Below are 21,820 nucleotides of genomic sequence, written 5' to 3' on the forward strand. Positions count from 1 at the left end.
ATAAATCGGTAATCGATTTTGAAGCTTGCAGTACGGATAGCCTAACACGCAACTGTGTGCTTAGTGCGAGTTTTTTAACGTTCTCGATAGCGTAAAAGTTAACTCATATTGTCCGGGTTCTGACCTCGGAGGGGATCGGGCGTCGGGTGTAAGAGTTCAGGGGAGTCGTTTAGTGGGTGGGCCCTAAAATCCTTGGGCCCGCGGTCTGCTCACAACACCATGCACTTTTGCGCGGGGACCTCGTAGGAGATTCGGAAACCTACACGAAAAAAAAAAAAAAAAATTGTATAAAGTTGGATTAGCGGCAAACGTAGACAAACATTCCAACTCCATACAAATATGAGTTAACTTTTACGCTATCGAGAACGTTAAAAAACTCGCACTAAACACACTAAATGTACACATATCGTATGTCGAATTCGTTATAAAACTTGAATCGAATAAAAAAATTAAACTCGTTTCTTCACTTGCATAATATTACTGGAACAAATCCGGTTTTTTGGCATTTATATTTAGGTACATGACATTTCGATATTCGAAGTAATCGATTATTATAATGTTTCAATTTTAAAACGTTAATTGTTTAAAAGAGGCATTAACTCGCAGTCTTAATCGAGTTTTTTTAATGATTATTGAGAAAGAATGAAACATGATGCATTTTTCCGGGTCAATTAGTTGCTTGTGTTTACTCTCTGGCCCATAAACTACGAGTCAATGAATCAATCAATCAATCAAAAAAATTTTATTCAACATAAATGAAAGTACATACTTGTTGAACGTCAAAAGAACTACCACCAATTCACAAGAACTAGCCTCCGGCCTGAGAAGAATTGGCAAGAAACTCAGCGGGCATGCCTTTTTTTTTGTTTTTAATATTAGATTTTTTTTAAATATTCAGATATATCAGTCGATTTGTGGATCCGTTTGTATGTAAAATCACGAACAAGCGTATTCATTATCGTATTTATTAAAGTAGATACAATTACACAGCGTATTTTGTGTAAAATTTCATCGTATTTTCAGTATATTTTTTTTGTTATTTAATAACAAACATCCAATCATAAAAACTTTCATAGTATTAGTTTTGATAAAATGTTATTGTACTGAAAAGTAAGCGTTGAAGTGAATTCCTTACAGTGCCATTTCCCTTGCGTCATTTCCTCATTTCCGGGGATCGAGGCCGTATAATATAATCGCCTTTCATCTTATGATTTTTCTTCATTCATGTCGTTTGATTATCACGTAGGTTTTCGTGACGTCGCAATTGAGAGTGACAAGGTTTTATTTCTTAATATCATCCCCAGATACTCGGATAGAACAGGAAAATCTTAATTTAAATGGTTGGTCATCATGTGAGCATCGACAATTCCAAACCAAATATCAACCAACAGCTAAATCCTAAGTTACTTCATGAAATAAGGTAGCGTTATTATAATCTTCTATCTTCTTCTTCTATATATATAAAAATGAATTGCTATTCGTTAGTATCGCTAAAACTCGAGAACAGCTGGACCGATTTGGCTAATTTTGGTCTTGAATTATTTGTGGAAGTCCAGAGAAGGTTTAAAAGATGTAAATGCTCGGAATTAAATAAAAATAACAATTTTGTTTTTCCTTTGATGTGTCCCCCGTCGGACGGATTCCTTTTATTTGTTTTAAGTTTATTTTATACAAAAGTTTAGGTCTTTTATTTATCCATTGAGGCCATACGAAGTCTGCCGGGTCAGCTAGATTGTTATAAAAAAAATCAGACATAATTATGTTACTATTAACGTGATTGTACAACTGACGACTAATAACTGTCTGAGTAACTGTTTTAATCCCAAAGGTATTAGTTACGTTCACAATTGAATCAGGACAGTTCCATAACCGACGGTTCGTGCAGCTTAATTAGTTTAATCTCGTTATGGCGGTTATTTGAAATATTTAGCTTTTGGGAGGTACTAGTTTGTTACTAGTTTGTAAGTACTAGTTTGATTTATTATCGCATTTAAGAACTACTGTAATCTACTGTATCTGATGATCTTGAGAGACCATATCAGTGTCACCGTGCTTCGCAGAATCTACCACCGGATCGGAAACGCGACCCACTGAGAAGATCCGGCGAGAAACTCAGTGGACTGTGTCTGTGGGTTTACTCGCCGAGACCTTCGTCGCAAACGACGGGTTCGACGAGAACGATGACCGGTGCTTGAGGTACCTAAAAGCACCGTTAGTCGATCGGGAGGATCCGAAATGACGTGTTTGTAAACTGTATAGGTTCGTGTCAAGCAAAATGAGAATTTTTATTCTTGTGCCTCGTCTATTTGTTGATAAACGATTACAAGAGAAACTTGAATTCTAAATCCTAATTGATATTTCGGTGAACAATTACTGTCTATTATAACCGTAATTTCTAAAAACCGAATATATTCCAGAGATGACATATAAAGCTGAAAGCTAATAAGACATACAGTGAATGTCTTCTTACGCGAAACTTTATTACCGAGAGCATTCTTTCAAAAGAAATATTTTCTGCGTCCAAAGAAACAAAACTGACATAAAAGCTTTGTCTTAATCAAAAGGAAAATTACAAAAGGCCTTCATATTTCTGTTTGTTATGTCATATTAGAGTCGTAGTACCTTGAGTACAATATTTCCATATTGATTAAGGATTCAGGAACGCTCGTAAAATTTTTAGATTCAACGCCGATGAGAACAGAGCCGAACGTATAGTAAGGTAGCTAAATTATACTTAGTTCCGGAAGTGACGTGACGTCCACATTGACTGCCACGTAAGCCGCTAGTGTCCTACATGGCCGCGGCACACTGAAGTAATTATGTCGATCTCTTTTACCTGGATTGCCTAACTTTGCCTTATTTCGATTGTTAATGTATGTTTAGTCTTTTAGATCTCTTAGAAATAGATTAATTATCAGTATCTTCGGATTCGTCTACTCTTGAGTCTAATAGATGTACCGTTTGTTACCTTACTTAGTAAGAAGATCGAAAAATGTTTACAAAAGATATTCGGTTGGATATATTGATGGATGGTTGTTGGATCATATTGGTATCTTTTTTATCAATGTGTATTTACTGATGTACCGATTAAATTCGCGAATAAAGAAATCTCTAGCCGGGAATATAGGAATTGAGTTGCATTTTTTTAATCCGTGAATACTGAAAACCCGAATGAAGGAAGAACGAATAAGGAGGTTTTACTGCACTTTTTTTTTTTTAAATGATTACCTGAGCCCCTGGACGACATGAGCTCTAAGTATCAGTGTTAAATCTAGTACGGCGGTGGTCTCACCCTTAAATCCGAAATGCATTACTGGTGGTACTTATCCATGCGGTTCAGATCAGAAGGTTGCGTTCATATCACGTCGGGGTCACCAGTAGACTGACACCGGTCCGATTGTTGTTGTTCGGAACTTGTATATACGTAAGCTTATCTTGAAAATATCGTAAACAAGATTCAGGCATCTCTCAAATATCTTCGTATTCTGTGATGGCTACAACCACATCCCCTAAAACACCAATGATATATGAATAACCAAACCAACCTAATTTATTCTATTGAGAAGTTCGTATCGTGATTCTCCAGCCATAACAGAACGGATCGGCCAAGTGAGCGTTGAAGTTAATATCGGCATCAGAGCGTCGCGTTGCTCGGTATGTAAGGAACACGGTCGTTGTCTTGGCGACCGGTTTTTGAACGGAAGTATGAAGGTCGAGCCTTATTGCAATTTATACGACCTAGACTCGTTACTTTTATACGTATTACGGACAATGAGTCATTATTGTGTCTGCAGTAGAACAGTACATTTGAGTCGACTATTATCAAAGCCGGCAATGTGACTTTTGGACAATTATTGGTAAATCAGAAAAACTAATTATTGACTTTGTATTCCATTGGCAGTCACAAAACTCTTCTGAACGACATCTTAGATAAATAACAGGTTAAGTATTAACCTTTATTTAATGCAGGTTTTGAACCGTATTCTTTGAAGGAGACGATTATATTCAAATCAATCTGTATTGACATATCAATAACATTTTTTTTTCCAAATGCACAGATTGCCACCTTTGATAATAGACGACTCATTTGATTTAGTAAAAACGATATGTGTAATAGTACATGATCCGGCTGGAGGATTAGTGCGCTCATCGTTTTTTTTGCTAAAATCCAAATTTTTATTTATGTTTATAATTAGGGGAATAGATATCTACCAGATTGCCTATCAAAATTTGGCCGCTACTATATTTAATTAAAATATTTTAATTTTATTTTTGGGAATCAATTTAGTTCACTTGCTTTTTAAATAAAAGCTCGTCTACATCACGACAATTGATATAAAGATCCTAAAAAATCACGGTTGCCGTTACGCAACTGGCCGCACCTCTTCGCAGCCAGGTGTAAGCAGGTATGATTTCGATTCATTTATATGTTCATAACGTACATCTCTAAATTATATATCAAATTAAAGCTATTTTTTATTCATTATTAAATCATATATGGTTGCCTAATTAAATCCGGCCGCAAACAAGGGTTGTTGGCTGTTAAAGATGATAAATATTTTAGGTAGAGAGAAAGAGAGTTAGCGCGTAATATCATTTATCAGACGAAGACAGCGATTCCCAACTGTGCGACTCATAGACTGTAAGAGGGGAATGAGCGAAGTAATGGTAAATGATAGTGTAGTATTGGAAGGAGAAAATATGTTGCGCCGACTCCAGGTGATTGAGAGAAGGACATGAGAATGATGATGAGTAGAATAGTAAATTTCAATGATTTAGGGCCGGAGAAGTGAAATTATGTAATAATTGAGTATAGATGAGATTCCAAATAGATTAAAAACTTGGGGTTCACGAACCCGGAATTGTTTTATTTTGAACTAATCAAATGTAAAATGCTTCCATAATAACGATTCTTTCTTTCAATCATTTTATGTAGTATCGAATCTAAAATTATTTTTTGCCGAAAGATTGAATGATACGGCGAGTGACAAGTTCTACATTTCGTCTTCTCGCATTAAAACTGTATAATCTCAAAACTTACAAATTTTACAGGAGAGTGTTTTAAAGCTTTCACATGTAATATTTTTAATACTAATCATATCTGCAACATTTATTTTTTATTTTTTATCAGTTATATGATCTGTCTTTTAAAGTAAGATAAAATGATGTATTATATTAATTTTGTTAATAGTTGTCAAAACATAGGTAAACAAAATAAAACTAAACTAAGTACTTGACAGTATTTATGAGAAAAATACTGGTGATACCAAATGTTTACGCATATTAACTCAATTTCGAATATTTGTGTAAATTGTACACTTTTAATGCGAATAGGCGATTTTACCTTTTATAACAGCCATTAAATTTTACAATCAGCAAATATAGTACTTTTTTTATTACTTAATGGAGTCCACTGTCATCTGAAATAACTTACGTATTGTAAACACATTACTACACAGCGTAACGAACATGCTGACTCAATTTCTGTTTAATATAGATTACGACAGTTTACAATCAACTCTTACCTTGTTAGATCTGTGAAAGGAATAGAATTTATCCGACATATCGCATTTTCAGAATGGAAGCGGCTTAATCCAAAATTATTGTTTTTTGGTAAACGCCAAAAATGTAATTTTCCAGTTTTGATTTTAATACTTTAAGCCTTAAAGCGCATACCTTAAGGTTTAAGGTATATTTTAATACTTTAAGCCTTAAGGTAATAACCTTAAGGTATGCGATTGATTTTAAAAGTGACGGAAAGTGTACTTTGTCCTTTTCAAAACAAAATTTTAATTTCATTTTTAATGTAAAATAAATAAAGTTGTAAACTAATATAATACATGTTTATAAATCGTTCCAAGTAATAAAACACGTTTTGTAAAAAAAATTAGTTAAGCCATTTCAATTCTAAATGTACATACCCCGATAAATATTTTTCAATCAGCGCAGATTTCTTAAGATTCTTGTTATATTGAAGGTAGATGTTATTTACGATGGGATCATATCCGGAAAATATAGTCAGATTCAATTTCTATCGCCTACCGGTCGTGTTGATGTGATATACATATTTTATATTGAAGATTTACAAAATCCTAGGTGAGACATTACAAAATTTCTTCGTTTTTCATAACAGTGGCGAAGGTACACACAATTACGGTTTCCCTTTACAATTTAATCATGTCAATTAAAAGTCAGTAAAAATTAAAGAATTTTTTAAATTTCCGTTTTTCTAATCCTTCTCACACCCCGACCCACTCCCTCACCTGTTTTGTGTACAGTATCAAAATTTAATAAAAAAGAAAAAGAAAAGAAAGAAAAAGAAAAAGAAACAGAAAAGAAAAATAAAAAAGCACTTACAACTCGAAACCATGAAGATAACTTAAAATAAACTGGCAGTGCAAAAGTAACAAAGCGTCTCCGACTCCTGAAAAGAAACAAAATAAAAACTTAAATAAAAGATACAAAGGAATAAGAAATGTGCACAGTTATAATTTGTGAGTTATAAAACAAACAACGTTATGTGTATTTATAATTTGTGAGTTATTTAAAAAAAAAAAAAAAAAATTAACGGCAATAGTGGGTAACTTCACTAACTTCAAATGCTATCAATCGTGACCACTCCAACGCATTTCATGTTAACTACGTAAATAGGCTGCAGGAGAGCCTCATTCGAAGCCAGAACGCAAATAAACCAATAACCTAAGGTAAACAGTGAATACATATTACTTTAATTTTAATTATTTCATTCTTTGTGAATGCGTAATGTAAGAATGGGAGGCTTGGAAAGTCAATCAGTCAACCAGAGTCGTCGACACCGCGCACTTTTGATCTGTTTTTATTTATTGATTAGATGGGTGGACGAGCTCACAGTCTACCTGGTGTTAAGTGGTTACTGGAGCCCATATACATCTATGACGTAAATGCGCCAACCACCTTGAGTTCTAAGGTCTCAGTATAGTTACAATGATGTTACATGTACATAGATGTACATAGTTACAATATGATTATATTGTCAAAGACTACTTCTATAATCACAGATTTCTCCAAGACTACACTTTAGACAAATATTAATAAAGACAAACAATATTTAATCTATTATCAATTTCAAGCACAGACTATAAGCAATAAGAAAAATTTGACAATTAACAAATAGTATGCATGTGTTTGTGTCAAATACATGCTAGTGTAATGGTTTTATTTATTTATTTAATGTATATGCATAATTTAAAAAAATATTAACATTCTGCACTCCTTCTCTATATTCTCTATAAGTGTGGGAAATTTCATACTCCTCCGTCCGCGCAATTTTCGTAAAAAGGGGTACAAAGTTTTTGCTTCACATATTAATGTATAGATTTATCCAAAACCCAAAAAAAATATGACACCCCCGCAGTTCGAAACTCATCAAAAACTTCGTATATAAACAAACCCGTATTAAAATCTTCTCGTTTCGACTAACACGGACGTTCAAATATACCATTAAATTACCTTCAAATATTACGTTACTTACTAGAAATACAAATTTGAAATTGAAATATCGTGATTCGTTTACGCTGTAAAGTTAACATAGGACTAAACAAGAGCTAGTTGACTTTTTTTTTCCTACCTAAGCTGATAGCCTTGAGAGGCTATATCAGCGTCACCTTAACTAGTAGGTGAGCTCACGGGGCTCAAACCTGATGACGTTGCTAAAACGAACCCTAGCAAGAGCCGTGCTTCGCAGAATCTACCACCGGATCGGAAACGCGACCCACTGAGAAGATCCGGCGAGAAACTCAGTGGGCTGTGTCTGAGGGTTAATTTTCTCGTCGAGCCCTTTGTCGCAAGCGACAGGTTCGACGGGAACGATGACGGTGCTTGAGGTACCTAAAAGCACCGTTAGTGAATCGGGAGGAATTGACTTTATAAGATTTCAGTATAGGTATTATTTTTCCTCGTATACAAACAGTTTTATCTATAACCAATTGTGATTATGATTGCAGGGCTGTTTCGCGTGCGAGAGGTGATCGTTTTGAGATTGGGAAATGTGGCGTAATAAATCAGGATTTAAACGTAAAATTATTAAAATTACACACGTTTAGTGGTAGCCTCATTGGCTTGATGATTAGCAACCCTGACTAGTGTACTCCGGGATGCAGTCCGTATACCTAGTTAGACTCAGTGCCTTTGTTAAATATATCTAGTATTACATACCCATTCAATCATCCAGTTACGATTAAAACACAACAAACAAACGATGACAAAACGTGAACGCATGATTCATAGCTCGTTACAGTTCGTGAACAAAAATAGCCCAGAACTAATGATGATAAATAAATTCAGCTGTTACAATAATTGCCAGCGAAGTTTTAACTAAACAATTTCTCGACTATCGAATTTCCATGATTTAAACTTTACAGATTGAATATTTTGATGCCAATTTATCTATATAATATACAAAAATGAATTGCTGTTCGTTAGTATCGCTAAAACTCGAGAAGGCTGGACCGATTTGGCTAATTTTGGTTTTGAATTATTTGTGGAAGCCCAGAGAAGGTTTAAAAGGTAGATATCAACATAAAATTGCTCGAAATTAAATAAAATTTTTGTTTTTCTTTTGATGTGTCCCCCGTCGGACGAAATCCTTTTGTTTGTTTTAAGTTTATTTCATACAAAAGTTTAGGTCTTTTATTTATCGATTTAAGCATTACGAAATCTGCCGGGTCAGCTAGTTATAAATATTTATATACATACATATGTGACATAGGACAAAAAAAAAACTATCTATACTTCTGTTTTCAAACGACTGTAGCAACAAGTGGGTTTTATTGTAAAAGTTAAATGATAAGCCTATATAATATATGTTCGCAAGGTTTTATTTTAACGTTATTTAGGTACCCACTATAATTTCAATGAAGCCGTTGCTCACGGACGTGGCAATGCCAGGGACGCCTAGTTTTTACTATTACTTACTGTAAGTACAGTGGAGTACATTTAAAATCGTATCAACGACTTAATTACTTTGTTTTATTAGCTTAGCTTAGCTTGGCTAGCTGTATTCCGTAATGTCGTAACGCAACCGTTGTCGTTAACAATATAGCAATGTAATAAAATTGACAAACAACAAAGTGCTAACAAAGACTTTTATTGCTTAGATTGGTGAATTAAGGTAGTGAAGCCCGTATGTTGTTCAGTCGGTTTCAGAGTCTGTATGCTTTAGAAACTTTAGAAGTCCGAATTAGATAACGCTGTCTCCCTTCAAACCGAAACGCTTGGCCTTGTCATGGCAGACATGCATTTATGCAAGGTTATGGGTACCTATCCTTGCGTTTTTATATGACGCTCTGTTGTTGAACCACACGATTTTTCATTAATCTTTGTTTTTTATTGCTTAGATTGGTGTACGAGCTCACAGCCCTTCTGGTGGTGATTACCAGAATCTGTAGACATCTATAACGTCCATGAGTATCGTAGCGTTTATTTACAAATTGCGCTATTGAGTATGTTCGGGCCGACATATGTATGTTCGGTGATGTTCATCTTACATGTTTAATAATTTTTTTCCCGTGAAAAAAAATAATGGCATAAATTTCACATATCTACAACCAACTGTTTTTCTATGTGCAATAAAATACACATCGACAACATGTACTTTTGAATAATTATATTTAAAATAACACTTTTTTTAATTCGAACGCTTGATTAATTCGGCGGCACGATTTTTTATTTACAACAAAAAGAATGACCTTGCCTTTGCCCCATTTTGTCCTTGAATCACCAACAGTTACGGCTAAGTTAAACTATTGTTAATGCTAAAGCTATTTCCTTAATAATATTACCGCAATATCAATCATTGTTTTAATGGTGGCTTTTATAGCAAACACGTTTTGTTTTCGTGTTTGGCATTAGCAAAATACTATTGTTTTTTTTAAATTTTTTTATTGCTTAGATGTGTGGATGAGCTCACAGCCCACCTGGTGTTAAGTGGTTACTGGAGCCCATAGACATCTACAACGTAAATGCGCCACACACCTTGAGGTATGGTTCTAAGGTCTCAGTATAGTCACAACGGCTGCCCCACCCTTCAAACCGAAACGCATTACTGCTTCACGGCAAAAATAGGCGGGGCTGTGGTACCTACCCGCGCGGACTCACAAGAGGTCCTACAAATTATAATTTTGCGGGTTTGATTTTTATTGCACGATGTTATTCCTTCACCGTGGAAGTCAATCGTGAACATTTGTTAAGTACGTATTTCATTAGAAAAATTGGTACCCGCCTGCGGGATTCGAACACCGGTGCATCACTCGACACGAATGCACCGGACGTCTTGTCTGTGTCTTGGTGTATAATAACCATATGTGTAGGAAATTATAAATTACTAGCTGCTGTACCCGTCCGCTTCGCTGGGCATTTAAAATTAACATTATTATTTCTCACCCCCACAAAAATTCTTATCATTAACGCCCCCGCAACTGGTGTAGGGAGTCCAACACTCATATAAATATTTGCCTATCCATTAAGTACATGTATGTTCTACATGGATACCAAGTTTCAAGTCAATCGGATGCATAGCTCAGTAGTTATAACGGAACATAAAAACCACTGTAGATTTATATATTAGTATATACTAGAGGTCCCGCAGTAGTCGAAATTCGACTATAATTAATTGGAAATGTAAGTTTGTACACTATTATGATTGTATTTTATACTTCTATAATCACAAATTTCGCCAAGACTACACTATAAAAAATATTAACAAAGACACAATAATGAATCGCAATTTGACAACAGACGTCAAGAACAAAAGTTTGACAATAAAATAGTATGCATGCCTGTGTGTGCGTCAAATACATGGTATGTAGTGTGTGTAATGTTTTCTTTATTGATTTAATGTATCTTTTATGCATTACTTTAAAAAAATATTAGCATTGTGCACTTCTTCTGTATAGTCTCTTTAAGTGTGTGAAATTTCATACTCCTCCATCCGCGCAATTTTCGTAAAAAGGGATACAAAGTTTTTGCTTCACGTATTAATATATAGATGTAGAGGGAAAGGAGGTAAGTTAATACAAATTTGAATTAAAAACATGTAAATAGTGTTAATTTCGAGTGGACAAATGATAACGCGCGTACAAAATCACACAATACAGTGAGTATGTAGTTATGAACGATGAAACCGCAAGTTGACTCACGTATCGGCTGATGTTCTGTCCGTTGTTTACCCAACCCGCTTGGATTGAGGTCGGCTTAATAAATTAATTATTTAAACGTACAATATGTATTAATATGTCCCTAAGTCTGTCTACGTTGGTTCTATCTGGGTACTGTAAGTTAAATGGAGTTCGGTACCAGAAGTTGTTTGAGTTTATCCCGCCATTTTTACTGGTGGTAGGACCTCTTGTGAGTCCGCGCGGGTGGGTACCATCGCCCTGCCTATTTCTACCGTGAAGCAGTAATGCATTTCGGTTTCAAGGGTAGAGCAGCCGTTGTAACTATACTGAGATCTTAGAACTTATATCTCAAGGTGGGTGGCGCATTTACGTTGTAGATGTCTATGGGCTCCAGTAACCACTTAACACCAGGTGGACTGTGAGATCTTCCACTCAGCTAAGCAATAAAAAAATCCATGTATTAATATGTCCCTAAGTCTACGTTGGTTTTGTCTGCGTACTGTAAATTCAATGGAGTTCGCAACCAGAAATTCTCTGAGTTTATCCCGCTATCACCTTTTACCATTACATACCCGCCACGGTCGCGGAGTTCATCTCTATTACCGACATTCCCAGATTGTATGTTTGCAGCCGTATCCCTAGTTCATCATCAGCGGTAATCGATAACATAATAATGTTTTACACGTTATGTTTTCTAGTTACATCTATTTGACGTTAATTATGATGACGTTAAAATATGCATATAATTTTTTCTGCTGTGATCAGAGTCCGCGGACATCACAACGTAAGCTCCGTCGCCCAAGTTAATATCTCAATTGCTTTCAAATGAATTACCATGGATAAAGTGTAAAACAATAACTAAAGACCTGCAAAAACAAAGCAAGTTTGAATATAAATAAAAACAAATCAACTCGCTCTGAAACTAGAGGAAGAATCCTCGAAATGGCATATTACGTGCTTAGGAATCGGAAGGACGCGTCGGAATGAACCCTCGAGTCGTATTACCTTCATCTTACGATTCTTTTGTTCGCGTATTGCCTACTGTTTGACGCTTCGAATATGATTGAAGTGCATTCACGCCAATCAAAATCGTATAAACTATTAGGCGTTATAAAATTATACTAAACAGTCCCGTTATCTTCATTCGTAGTCGCTGAAATCAAAAAGCACTGGTAGAAATATAGAATTATCTTTTTTATGTGATGAGTATTCATTAGAAACTTAATACGTACATGAGACCAAAATACGTGGAATAAGAACAACAAAAATGCAGTAGGCACTGAGCCCGCCCGGATAGGTATCGCCACTGTACCTATTTCTACTGCGAAGCAATAATGTGTTCCGATTTGAAGGCTGGGATGGTCTGGAATTAGACCTCATGCCTCAAGGTGGATGACGGCATTTGCTTCGTTCTCTTTATAAGCTCCGATAACCACTTAATACTTGGCCTACCCCATGATTTGAAAGCGAAGTAAATTGTTCCTTTGTAATAATGTGACACTCAACAAAACTTGCATACGTTCCATCATGACCTATGCAATTGTAGTGGTACCTCACGCGGCCCGCACACACACAACTCTTCAGGTCACGAAATCCCGTATCTACAGGATATCCACCCATCGGAGCATCGTGGTACGTGAGGAATGTCGATCTTCACGACGACCTAAATATAAAAACGATTCATAAGTATCTCAAGGAAGCGTTAGAATGCTACTCTGAACAAGCGACGCTAAACGATAACAATTTTCACGTGACTGCCGCTAATTACATATCCGACACAGGCGACGGAATAACGCAAAGTCGCCGCCGCCGTGAACCTGTCTTGTCGAATCTCTCGGACCCGCTCTTGGAGCTTTTAAGCTCTTAAAGCACGGGCCACCGTCCTCGTCGAACTAGTCGATTACGACGAAGAGTTCGACATGCGAACTAGCCCACAGACACAACCCACCGAGTTTCTCGCCGGATGATCTCAGTAGATCGGGATTTCGTAGATTCTGCGAAACACTGCTCTTGCTAAGACCAATTTCTCTCAGATTGAGTCCCTGAGCTCACCTACCAGTCCGTCAATAGCTGGAATAGCCTGTTAAGCTACGCTACTGGCAGGCCGTGAGCTCGTTCCATGAATAACAAATAAATAGATTTTTTTATTGCCAACCACCATTTTACTGAGATTATATTTCATCCCATATCATCTCATCTCGTTTCATTTCATTCCAGTTGATTAATGTCTCAAATTAATCACCTTCATTTCATTTCATTTCACTCCAAACTATAATTTTTCATGAAAATAAGAATATAAATTAAAATAAGACATGACTTAAATAAGTTTTTTTTTATTGCCTTTGTAGGCAGACGGGCATACGGCCCACCTGATGGTGAGTGGTTACCGTCGCCCATGGACTTCAGCAATGCCAGGGGCAGAGCCAAGCCGCTGCCTACAACATGCCTAAGACATGGTCTTAGTTACCAAGTCATAAAATCCCTTAAAAAAACCATGTCGTTCGGTGAACCGAATAAAATATAGGGTGTGAAGTTGGGGTTGCCAGTTCATAGAAAATGATAAAAGAAAGATCTACCGGTTATGTTCTAGCTCGGTGAGTCGACGATTTGATTTTTTCCCCCCCCCATCTTGTAAATTTGAATTTGCCGTTGGAATCATTCAGAGAATTTAGCGAATGAATTCTATTTGGTTAACGACACCTATACAGAAGTATTATAAATGAACAGCTAATCTAAGGATAGTTGTTGTGTTATTTAGACAAAAAGCTTTGACAAATCTATATATTAATACGTGAAGCAAAAACTTTGTACTCCTTTTTACGAAAAATTTGCGTATAATAATATGCGTATAATTTGAGTATAAAATTTCTCACACTTATTAAGAATATAGAGAAGGAGTGCAGAACGTTATTTTTTTTTTATTATGCGTAAAAAAAGATTAAGCCAATAAAAACAACATTACACACACTGCCATTTATTTGACACACATACGCATGACACACATATATACAATATATATTATTTGTTTATTGTCAAACTTTTCTTATTGTTACAGTCTCTGGTCTAATTGAGAATAGATTAATATTGTTTGTCTTTAATATTTTTTGTTTATAGTGTGGTCTTGGTGAAATATTTGACAATAAATAATTATAATTTCAATTTACTATAGTCGAATTTCGACTACTGGGGGACTACTCTACTTAAATATCACTGCACATATGTATATGTACATAAATGCTACACATTTCTCAATTAGAATACTATAACAAACTTAATGTAATTTGTTATTTTAACGTTACCATCCGAAGTGTTTATCTATTATTATTTACTCACAATGAATACGCTCAAAATGATAATCATGTTATTTATTAAACATTTTATACACACAAAGTATTGTTATAGGTTTACTAAGCGACGATTTAAGTATCTACATATTTTATTGAAGTGAAACTTCCTTATCGGCGTTGGAAAAAAATTTACCGTCACATTTTTCGGTTACGCGTCACTTTTTTCCGTTACGCGCCATCTGTTTTGTATTCATGTCTATGATAATAAAATCCTTTTGTTTAAACTTTATCTAATTTAACTTTTTTGTATTCATGTCTATGATAATAAAATCCTTTTGTTTAAACTTTATCTAATTTAACTTTATTTAACCAATTTCTAGAAAGTTGCATGTAGATCATTTTTCGAAAAATAAGGCCATAAACAAGTTTCACTTCTTACGTGTGTACACTAGTACACGCACACATTTTTTTTTTGACTAGCGACCCGCCCTCGCTTCGCTTCGGAAACTGTAATTTATTATTGATTTCTTCACTATTTAATGTATGTTATTATACATATAAACCTTCCTCTTCAATCGCTCTATCTATTAAAAAAAACCGCATCAAAATCCGTTGCGTAGTTTTAAAGATTTAAGCATACATAGGGATGTAGGGACAGAGAAAGAGACTTTGTTTTATACTATGTAGTGAAGCGTGAGAAAATCGAACATCCCTCCGATCGGTCTAGAATAATTCCGGTTTGCGCCGTACACACATGTACCGATGTCACATATTGAAGGTGCAGTCGCTAGATTAAGCCGCATTCTTAATTAAAACATTAGTGCTCACAGCGGCATGCGGCAGCGAACCTCTTCGTTTAATTATCGTTTTCGTGTTATTTAACACAGTATGGATACAGTTTTACATTGTTATTCATTAAGTTATTCTATGGGTGAAAGGCTGTTTGGTTTAAGCAACATTTCGCTTATTAAATACTCGACGTTTATCTTTGTAATTAAAAGTCCGTTTTTTTAATTTTTTTTATTTTATTTTTTATTGCTTAGATGGTTGGACGAGCTCACAGCCCACCTGGTGTTAAGTGGTTACTGGAGCCCATAGACATCTACATCGTAGACGCGCCACCCGCCACGAGATACAAGTTCTAGTCTCAGTATAGTTACAACGCCTACTCCACCCTTTAAATCGAAACGCATTACTGCTTCACGGCAGAAATAGGCAGGGCGGTTGTACCTATCCGCGCGGACTCACAAGTGGTCCTACCACCAGTGCTCACAAGTGGTCCTACCACCAGTGCTCACAAGTGGTCCTACCACCAGTGCTCACAAGTGGTCCTACCACCAGTGGTTTGGTATTAGTAAGTATCAACAATTCAATGTTTTTAATTGAATTTCAATTAAGTTTACTCCGTTCAAATAGCCGCCGATGGTATGATATTTTTTCCAAATTTTAAACTTTAAAATGTCTCTCTTGTAAAGTTACAAAAATGATGCTTAAATAAAACATCCTTTCACCCCTCGATATAGTTTTATTGAACTATTTTTGACAGTCTTCCTATAACGTTCTCGTCAACTTTAGTTAATGGATAAACACCATCAACCTATTGAGCATTTTATTAAGATGCGAATTAACAAGCTAACAAATGGACTTTTGAGATCACGTAGTTTGACAAATGAGTTTTATTAACAAACAAATAAGTTTCGACTAAACAAACAATATTATCATAACTACACTGAGGCCTTAGAACTTATATCTCAAGGTGGGTGGCGCATTTACGTTATAGATGTCTATGGGCTCTAGTAACCACTTAACAACCAGCTGTGAGCTCGTCCACCCATCTAAGCAATAAAAAAAGGCACAACCAACGATAATCGCTGTACATGATTAAATAAAAAAAAACAATTAAATCAGCTAACAAACATCTGCATAAATCATAATGAATTCACCGACTTTCGCGGGGACAAGTAAAATCGTGAGAGAAACGGAACAATGAATGCTAATAAAGTTACTTATTGTATAGGTTACATTATACACAGTATTTTTTCTTTCTTTTCTTTGTAAACGTTTCATAAACCTAATCTTTTTTTTTTTATTGCCTCTGTAGGCAGACGAGCATACGGCCCACCTGATGGTGAGTGGTTACCGTCGCCCATGGACATCAGCAATGCCAGGGGCAGAGCCAAGCCGCTGCCTACCGGCTAATCATGCATTTAAGGTCACATTGCATGTATACTGTCTCGCGGTATTATTCAACTTCGTAAAATGAATTAACAAGGAACCGGTTATTAATTTAAATGTAGCTGGTAATAAAACTGTAATAAATGTTTATTTACATTCACTAAAAAAAATCGGTTGTCTGTAAAGTCGGTTTACTGACGATAGTTAAACGTGAGAACGTCATAAGAAAATACGGATGGAATGGTTTCATGTTTCAAAAGAATTTTTTTATTTTATTAGTTTGATAGATATTTTGTATGGACAATTGACACCACATTCACTTTTCACTGAATTTCATACTTGACGAAAACATGTAAATGTATTATTGTATAGCAGCTGTCCACGCGGACGCATCGCTTACTCAAGTAGGAGAGAGACAGATGTCGAACGCTGCCAAACGCAGAGGCCGATTGTGCCTCTTTGTCGCTCGTTGCGCGCTCTCGCTTGCACTTCCAAGCCTTAAATGGAACGCCTCAGAGCGAGGTAATGCCGCTTAAGTAATGTTTTTTCGTGCGTGCAGCCGGCTCCATGGAATTATAAGACGTTGTCACGTCAAAAATCGTAGGCGTGACAAAATATCTTTGGCACCAATAAAAGTATTATAGAAATTGCCGCGTTTAGTTAAATTAGGTTTTCAGATCTGTGGTACAAAAAAAAATGGTTTTTTAATTAATTTAAATTTTTAGTTTGTACGAACATCAATACGGGATGAATGAAAATAGTACTCGGGTATATAATAGTAATAGGGAGAGCTCCGAGGAAACATTTTCGCCCCAGCGATGTTATTGTTAGGAGAAAAATTGTTCAAAGAAAAACGTTTACTTTTGAGTGGACGGTTTGCTGTTGTTGCAACTGTAAATATTTTTTATTTTTTATTGCTTTGATGGGTGGACGAGCTCACAGTCCACCTGGTGTTAAGTGGTTACTGGAGCACATAGACATCTACGACGTAAATACGCCACCCACCTTGAGATATAAATTCTAAGGTCTCAAGTATAGTTAGAACGGCTGCCCCACCCCTCAAACCGAAACGCATTACTGCTTCACGGCAGAAATGGGCAGGGCGGTGGTACCCACCCGCGAGGACTCACAAGAGGTCCTACCACCAGTAATTACGCAAATTATAATTTTGCGGGTTTCATTTTTATTACACGATGTTATTCCTTCACCGTGGAAGTCAATCGTGAACATTTGTTGAGTACGTATTTCATTAGAATAATTGGTACCCGCCTGGTATTCGAACACCGGTGCATCGCTCAACACGAATTGACCGGACGTCTTAACCGTTAGGCCACGACGACTTCAATATCTATCTAAGATTGCTTTTTGGAATTGTTCGAAATGATCCCTCCGTCTTTTTCTACCAATACACCTCCAGCCACCGGGGCAGAGCTCATCGACGCTATCTGGACCGCTACGTTCATCCCCAGTACATTTCCAGATATCTTTTTTGCCATGTACCTTCCGGCTCTGGAATGAATTTCTCTTCAAAGTACTTTTGTAAGCGGTATGACATGTTCTTCTTCGAACGTGGTTTGTGAAGTGTATTCTGCGGCAGGCAGCGACTTAATTATGACCCTGGCATTGCTGACCTCCATGAGCGACGGTAAACATTCATCACTAGGTAGGGTGCATGTTGGTCTCTCTACAATGGTATCAAAGATTAGCCCCCTAAATATAGCAAATAGTGGCCATATTGACGATTTTCTATGGTACATTAAAAAAATAAAACTCTTTTCCTTCCTTTCCGTCTTGTAAAAAGATACCCTTCCGTAATTGGGATAACTTTAACGCCATATATAACAAAAAAGCGTCAAATTTATGCGTAAAATTGTAATTGAAGTGATTATACGTACGAAGATAGCGGCCAAGCTAAACATAAATTAATTTATATATTAAGACATTTCATCTAAAATCAACACGGAATTACTTTTTTATTTTTTTTATTTTATGATTGAAAGTTTACTGGTGGCCCGAAGGCCTTTCCAGTTTCACCAGGACAGGTGGGCGAGCAAAGGCTCAGCCAAGAGGGGTGGAATTTGCTAACAACTGCCCGAGCGCCTCCGAAGGAGACCTAACAACTCAAGAGCAATTGTTTCGCGAATGAATCTACTACCGGATCGGAATCGCGACCCGCTGAGAAGATCCGGCGAGAAACTCAGCGGGCTGATGCATGGGTTAGGTTGCACGTCGACCTCTTTGTCGAGTTCGACGAGTACGGTTACCGGGGTCCCTAAGCCTGCCCCTAGTATTAGAGCTGAAGGCATCTAATGCAAAGGTTATTGGATCTGATGGATCCGTAAGGACGTGTCTAGGGCGTCGACGGTGACTGGCTCCTGCATGATCAGGATTCGGGGAGTAGTCAGCGGCGGCAACGATAAGGCGATTATCATGACGCATAGCCTTATCGAAGTATCGTTCCGACGCTGACTTCATGTATTTCCGAATTGATTCGAGGCCCAGGTCGTCGTGTAGGTCAACGTTCCTCACGAACCACGGAGCCCCGACAGCTAACCTGCAAAAGCGGGATTGTAGGGATTGGAGGGTGTCTATGTGTGTGCGGGCCGCGTGAGCGAACACCACACTCGCGTAAGTCATGACGGGCCTTATGCAAGTTTTGTAAAGTGTCACCTTGTTCCGAAGGGACATTTTACTCCGCTTACAGATCATGGGGTAGAGTCTACCGAGAATAAACGCGGCACGGTCACGGACTGATTTTATATGCGGGCGGAATGTCATCGATGCATCCAGGGTAACGCCCAGGTACTTGACCTTCCTGGCCCAGGGTATGGGTTGTCTAAAGAGAGTAATCGGGGGTGTGAGATTCCTCCTCCTAATCCGGGAGGAAATCCGTGTGGAGCTTCCCCTCTGAAATAGCACCGCAGTACTTTTCGCTGGGTTGATGTCTATGCGCCATTTTCGGAACCACTGTCCTAGGGCTAGGGCTGCGCTCTGAAGCTTCTTCGCGATTAGGGACTTATTTCTACTAGAATAGTAAACAGTCGTGTCGTCGGCGAATAAAGCTAAATGGGTCGGCGGCGACCGGGGAATATCGTTGACGAATAAGCTAAATAGGAGGGGTGAGAGGACAGAGCCTTGCGGGACTCCAGCTGTGAGAGGTCGTGGGGAGGAGCGGGTTCCCTCGACTCGATATCGGAAAGAGCGGTTCGACAAGAAGTCCCGTATGATGAGCACGAGACTATCCGGCACGCCCATGTTGAATAGTTTGAAAATCAAACCATTGTGCCAGACTTTGTCGAACGCTTTTGCGACGTCGAAGAAGAGAGCTCCCGTGTATAACGGTTTTGGTCGATTAAGCCCCACAAGAATGTGCTCCGTGAGGCGGTGCACCTGTTGAACGCATGAGTGATTTGTACGGAATCCGAATTGTTCATCGATAAGAATGCCCTTGGATGAGACGAAGTCTCTGAGGCGTTTGTAGAGCAGACGCTCATACAGTTTGCCTAGAGACATGAGGAGGCTAATCGGGCGGTAGCTCGTCGGATGATTTTTTGGTTTACCGGGTTTATGTATGCCGATAACGTCCGCTTCTTTCCACACCGCGGGAAAGATACAGTTCGCCATAGCGGCATTGAAAATAGATGCCAACATCACGATGAGTTGGACGGGTAGAAGTTTAATAACGCGGTTGGATATACCGTCGGAACCGGGAGCCTTGCGAGGACGTAGGTCTTTGATCAAGTCTTTAACTTCCATCGGGGTGACGGGTGGTAACGCATCAGAGGGTGGCAAGGAGGCTCTGCGTTCTACCTCACAGTCTACTAATTCTACATGAACAGGGTCCACGGATTGAGTGCTGGGCGTGCACTGGGTTTGCAATGTATCGGCCAGCAGCTCTGCTTTTTCGTCATCATCGAACGCCGCGAGTCGGCCTGAGGGGCCTACGAGGGGGGGCATAGTTACTACCGTATCCGATTTGAGAGTACGAGCTAAGCGGTAGTAAGACCTTTGAGAGGGCGCGAGTCCTTCTAAGAAATCAGACCATCTGGCATCTCGGACTTCGGTGATGCGAGACTTTACGTCGCGTTGTAGGGCACGCATTCGAATACGATTTTCCGCGGTAGGATACCTATCGTACGCACGGATCGAGGCGTTCTTAGCTCTAAGGAGTTCCCTAATATCGTCGGGCAATTTGAAGCGGTGAAGGAAGTCCTCCGCTACAACTTGCTTCGATGACCTATCTAATGTCGAGGTGATGTGTGACGTTACGATGTCTATGGCTTCAGCGGTATCCTGAGGAGACGGGATAGAGTCCGGACTAAACGGAAGCGATGGTGGATCAGATTCAGCCAGGCTGATGCCCAGCGTGTGCCAATCCACCACAGTCCTCGTGACGGGAACGGAATCGGGAGCGCGACCGAGCTTCATAACGACGGGACGGTGGTCTGAATCTAACTCTGAAACTACTTCGATCGAGTGTAAGCGCAGAGTTACGTTTTTTAATAACGCTATGTCGAGTATATCCGGGCGATGCGCGATATTTAGCGGGTAGTGAGTCGGGGTTAGCGGAGCGACGATATCGAAGGCGAGATCATCGACTAACGCGTCAAGCCGCCTGCCATTCGGGGTTGTGGTGTGTGAGTTCCACCTGATGTGTTTACAATTTAGGTCGCCCGCCAGAATGACAGAGCTCCCCATACCGAGCAGCGCCTCGATATCACTGCTTAGAACGATCTTATCCGGTGGAAGATAAACGGACGCGATAACGATCGGCGCGTGTCCCGTCAGTGAGATTCGGCACACTGATGCTTCGATATTAGCGAGCGCGGGAGGATCGAGCGGGACGCAATGCAGGGCTCTTCTATAGTAAATGACGGTACCACCACCACGGGCAGAGAGCCTGTCGTTCCTGACCATGTTATAGTTCGCGATTTTAGGGTCACGGCGCGCGGGCTTAAGTAGGGTCTCCTGCACTAAAAATATATCAATTTGGTGGTCACGCAAAAAGTCAGAAACCTGATCACGTTGATTTGCGAGACCGTAAGCGTTAAAAAATCCTATCGTTACGGATAGGGGCTTTATTCTACTTATATACGCCATTGATTACCGGCGGAGTGAGGGGAGGACGTACGTATTTAATGACGCGTATACGTCGGCGTATTCCTGCACAACGGCGATAAAGTGTTGTGCAGTGGAGGCAGCGCG

General features: G+C 38.4%; 1 protein-coding gene across 1 annotated transcript in view; it reads right to left on the minus strand.

The window, feature by feature from the left end:
• LOC101745578 (tumor necrosis factor, alpha-induced protein 8-like protein 2 A) overlaps nucleotides 1–21,820 on the minus strand; it is a 98,578-nt gene that overhangs the window by 58,746 nt on the left and 18,012 nt on the right. Inside the window, exon 2 of the mRNA XM_012693411.4 lies at nucleotides 6,358–6,424. Coding sequence (XP_012548865.1) covers nucleotides 6,358–6,370 — 13 coding nt within the window. The 5' untranslated portion in view covers nucleotides 6,371–6,424. The remainder of the gene's footprint in view (nucleotides 1–6,357; nucleotides 6,425–21,820) is intronic.

This window comes from Bombyx mori, chromosome 21 (assembly GCF_030269925.1).
Source record: "Bombyx mori chromosome 21, ASM3026992v2".
Classification (NCBI taxonomy): Eukaryota; Metazoa; Arthropoda; class Insecta; order Lepidoptera; family Bombycidae; genus Bombyx; species Bombyx mori.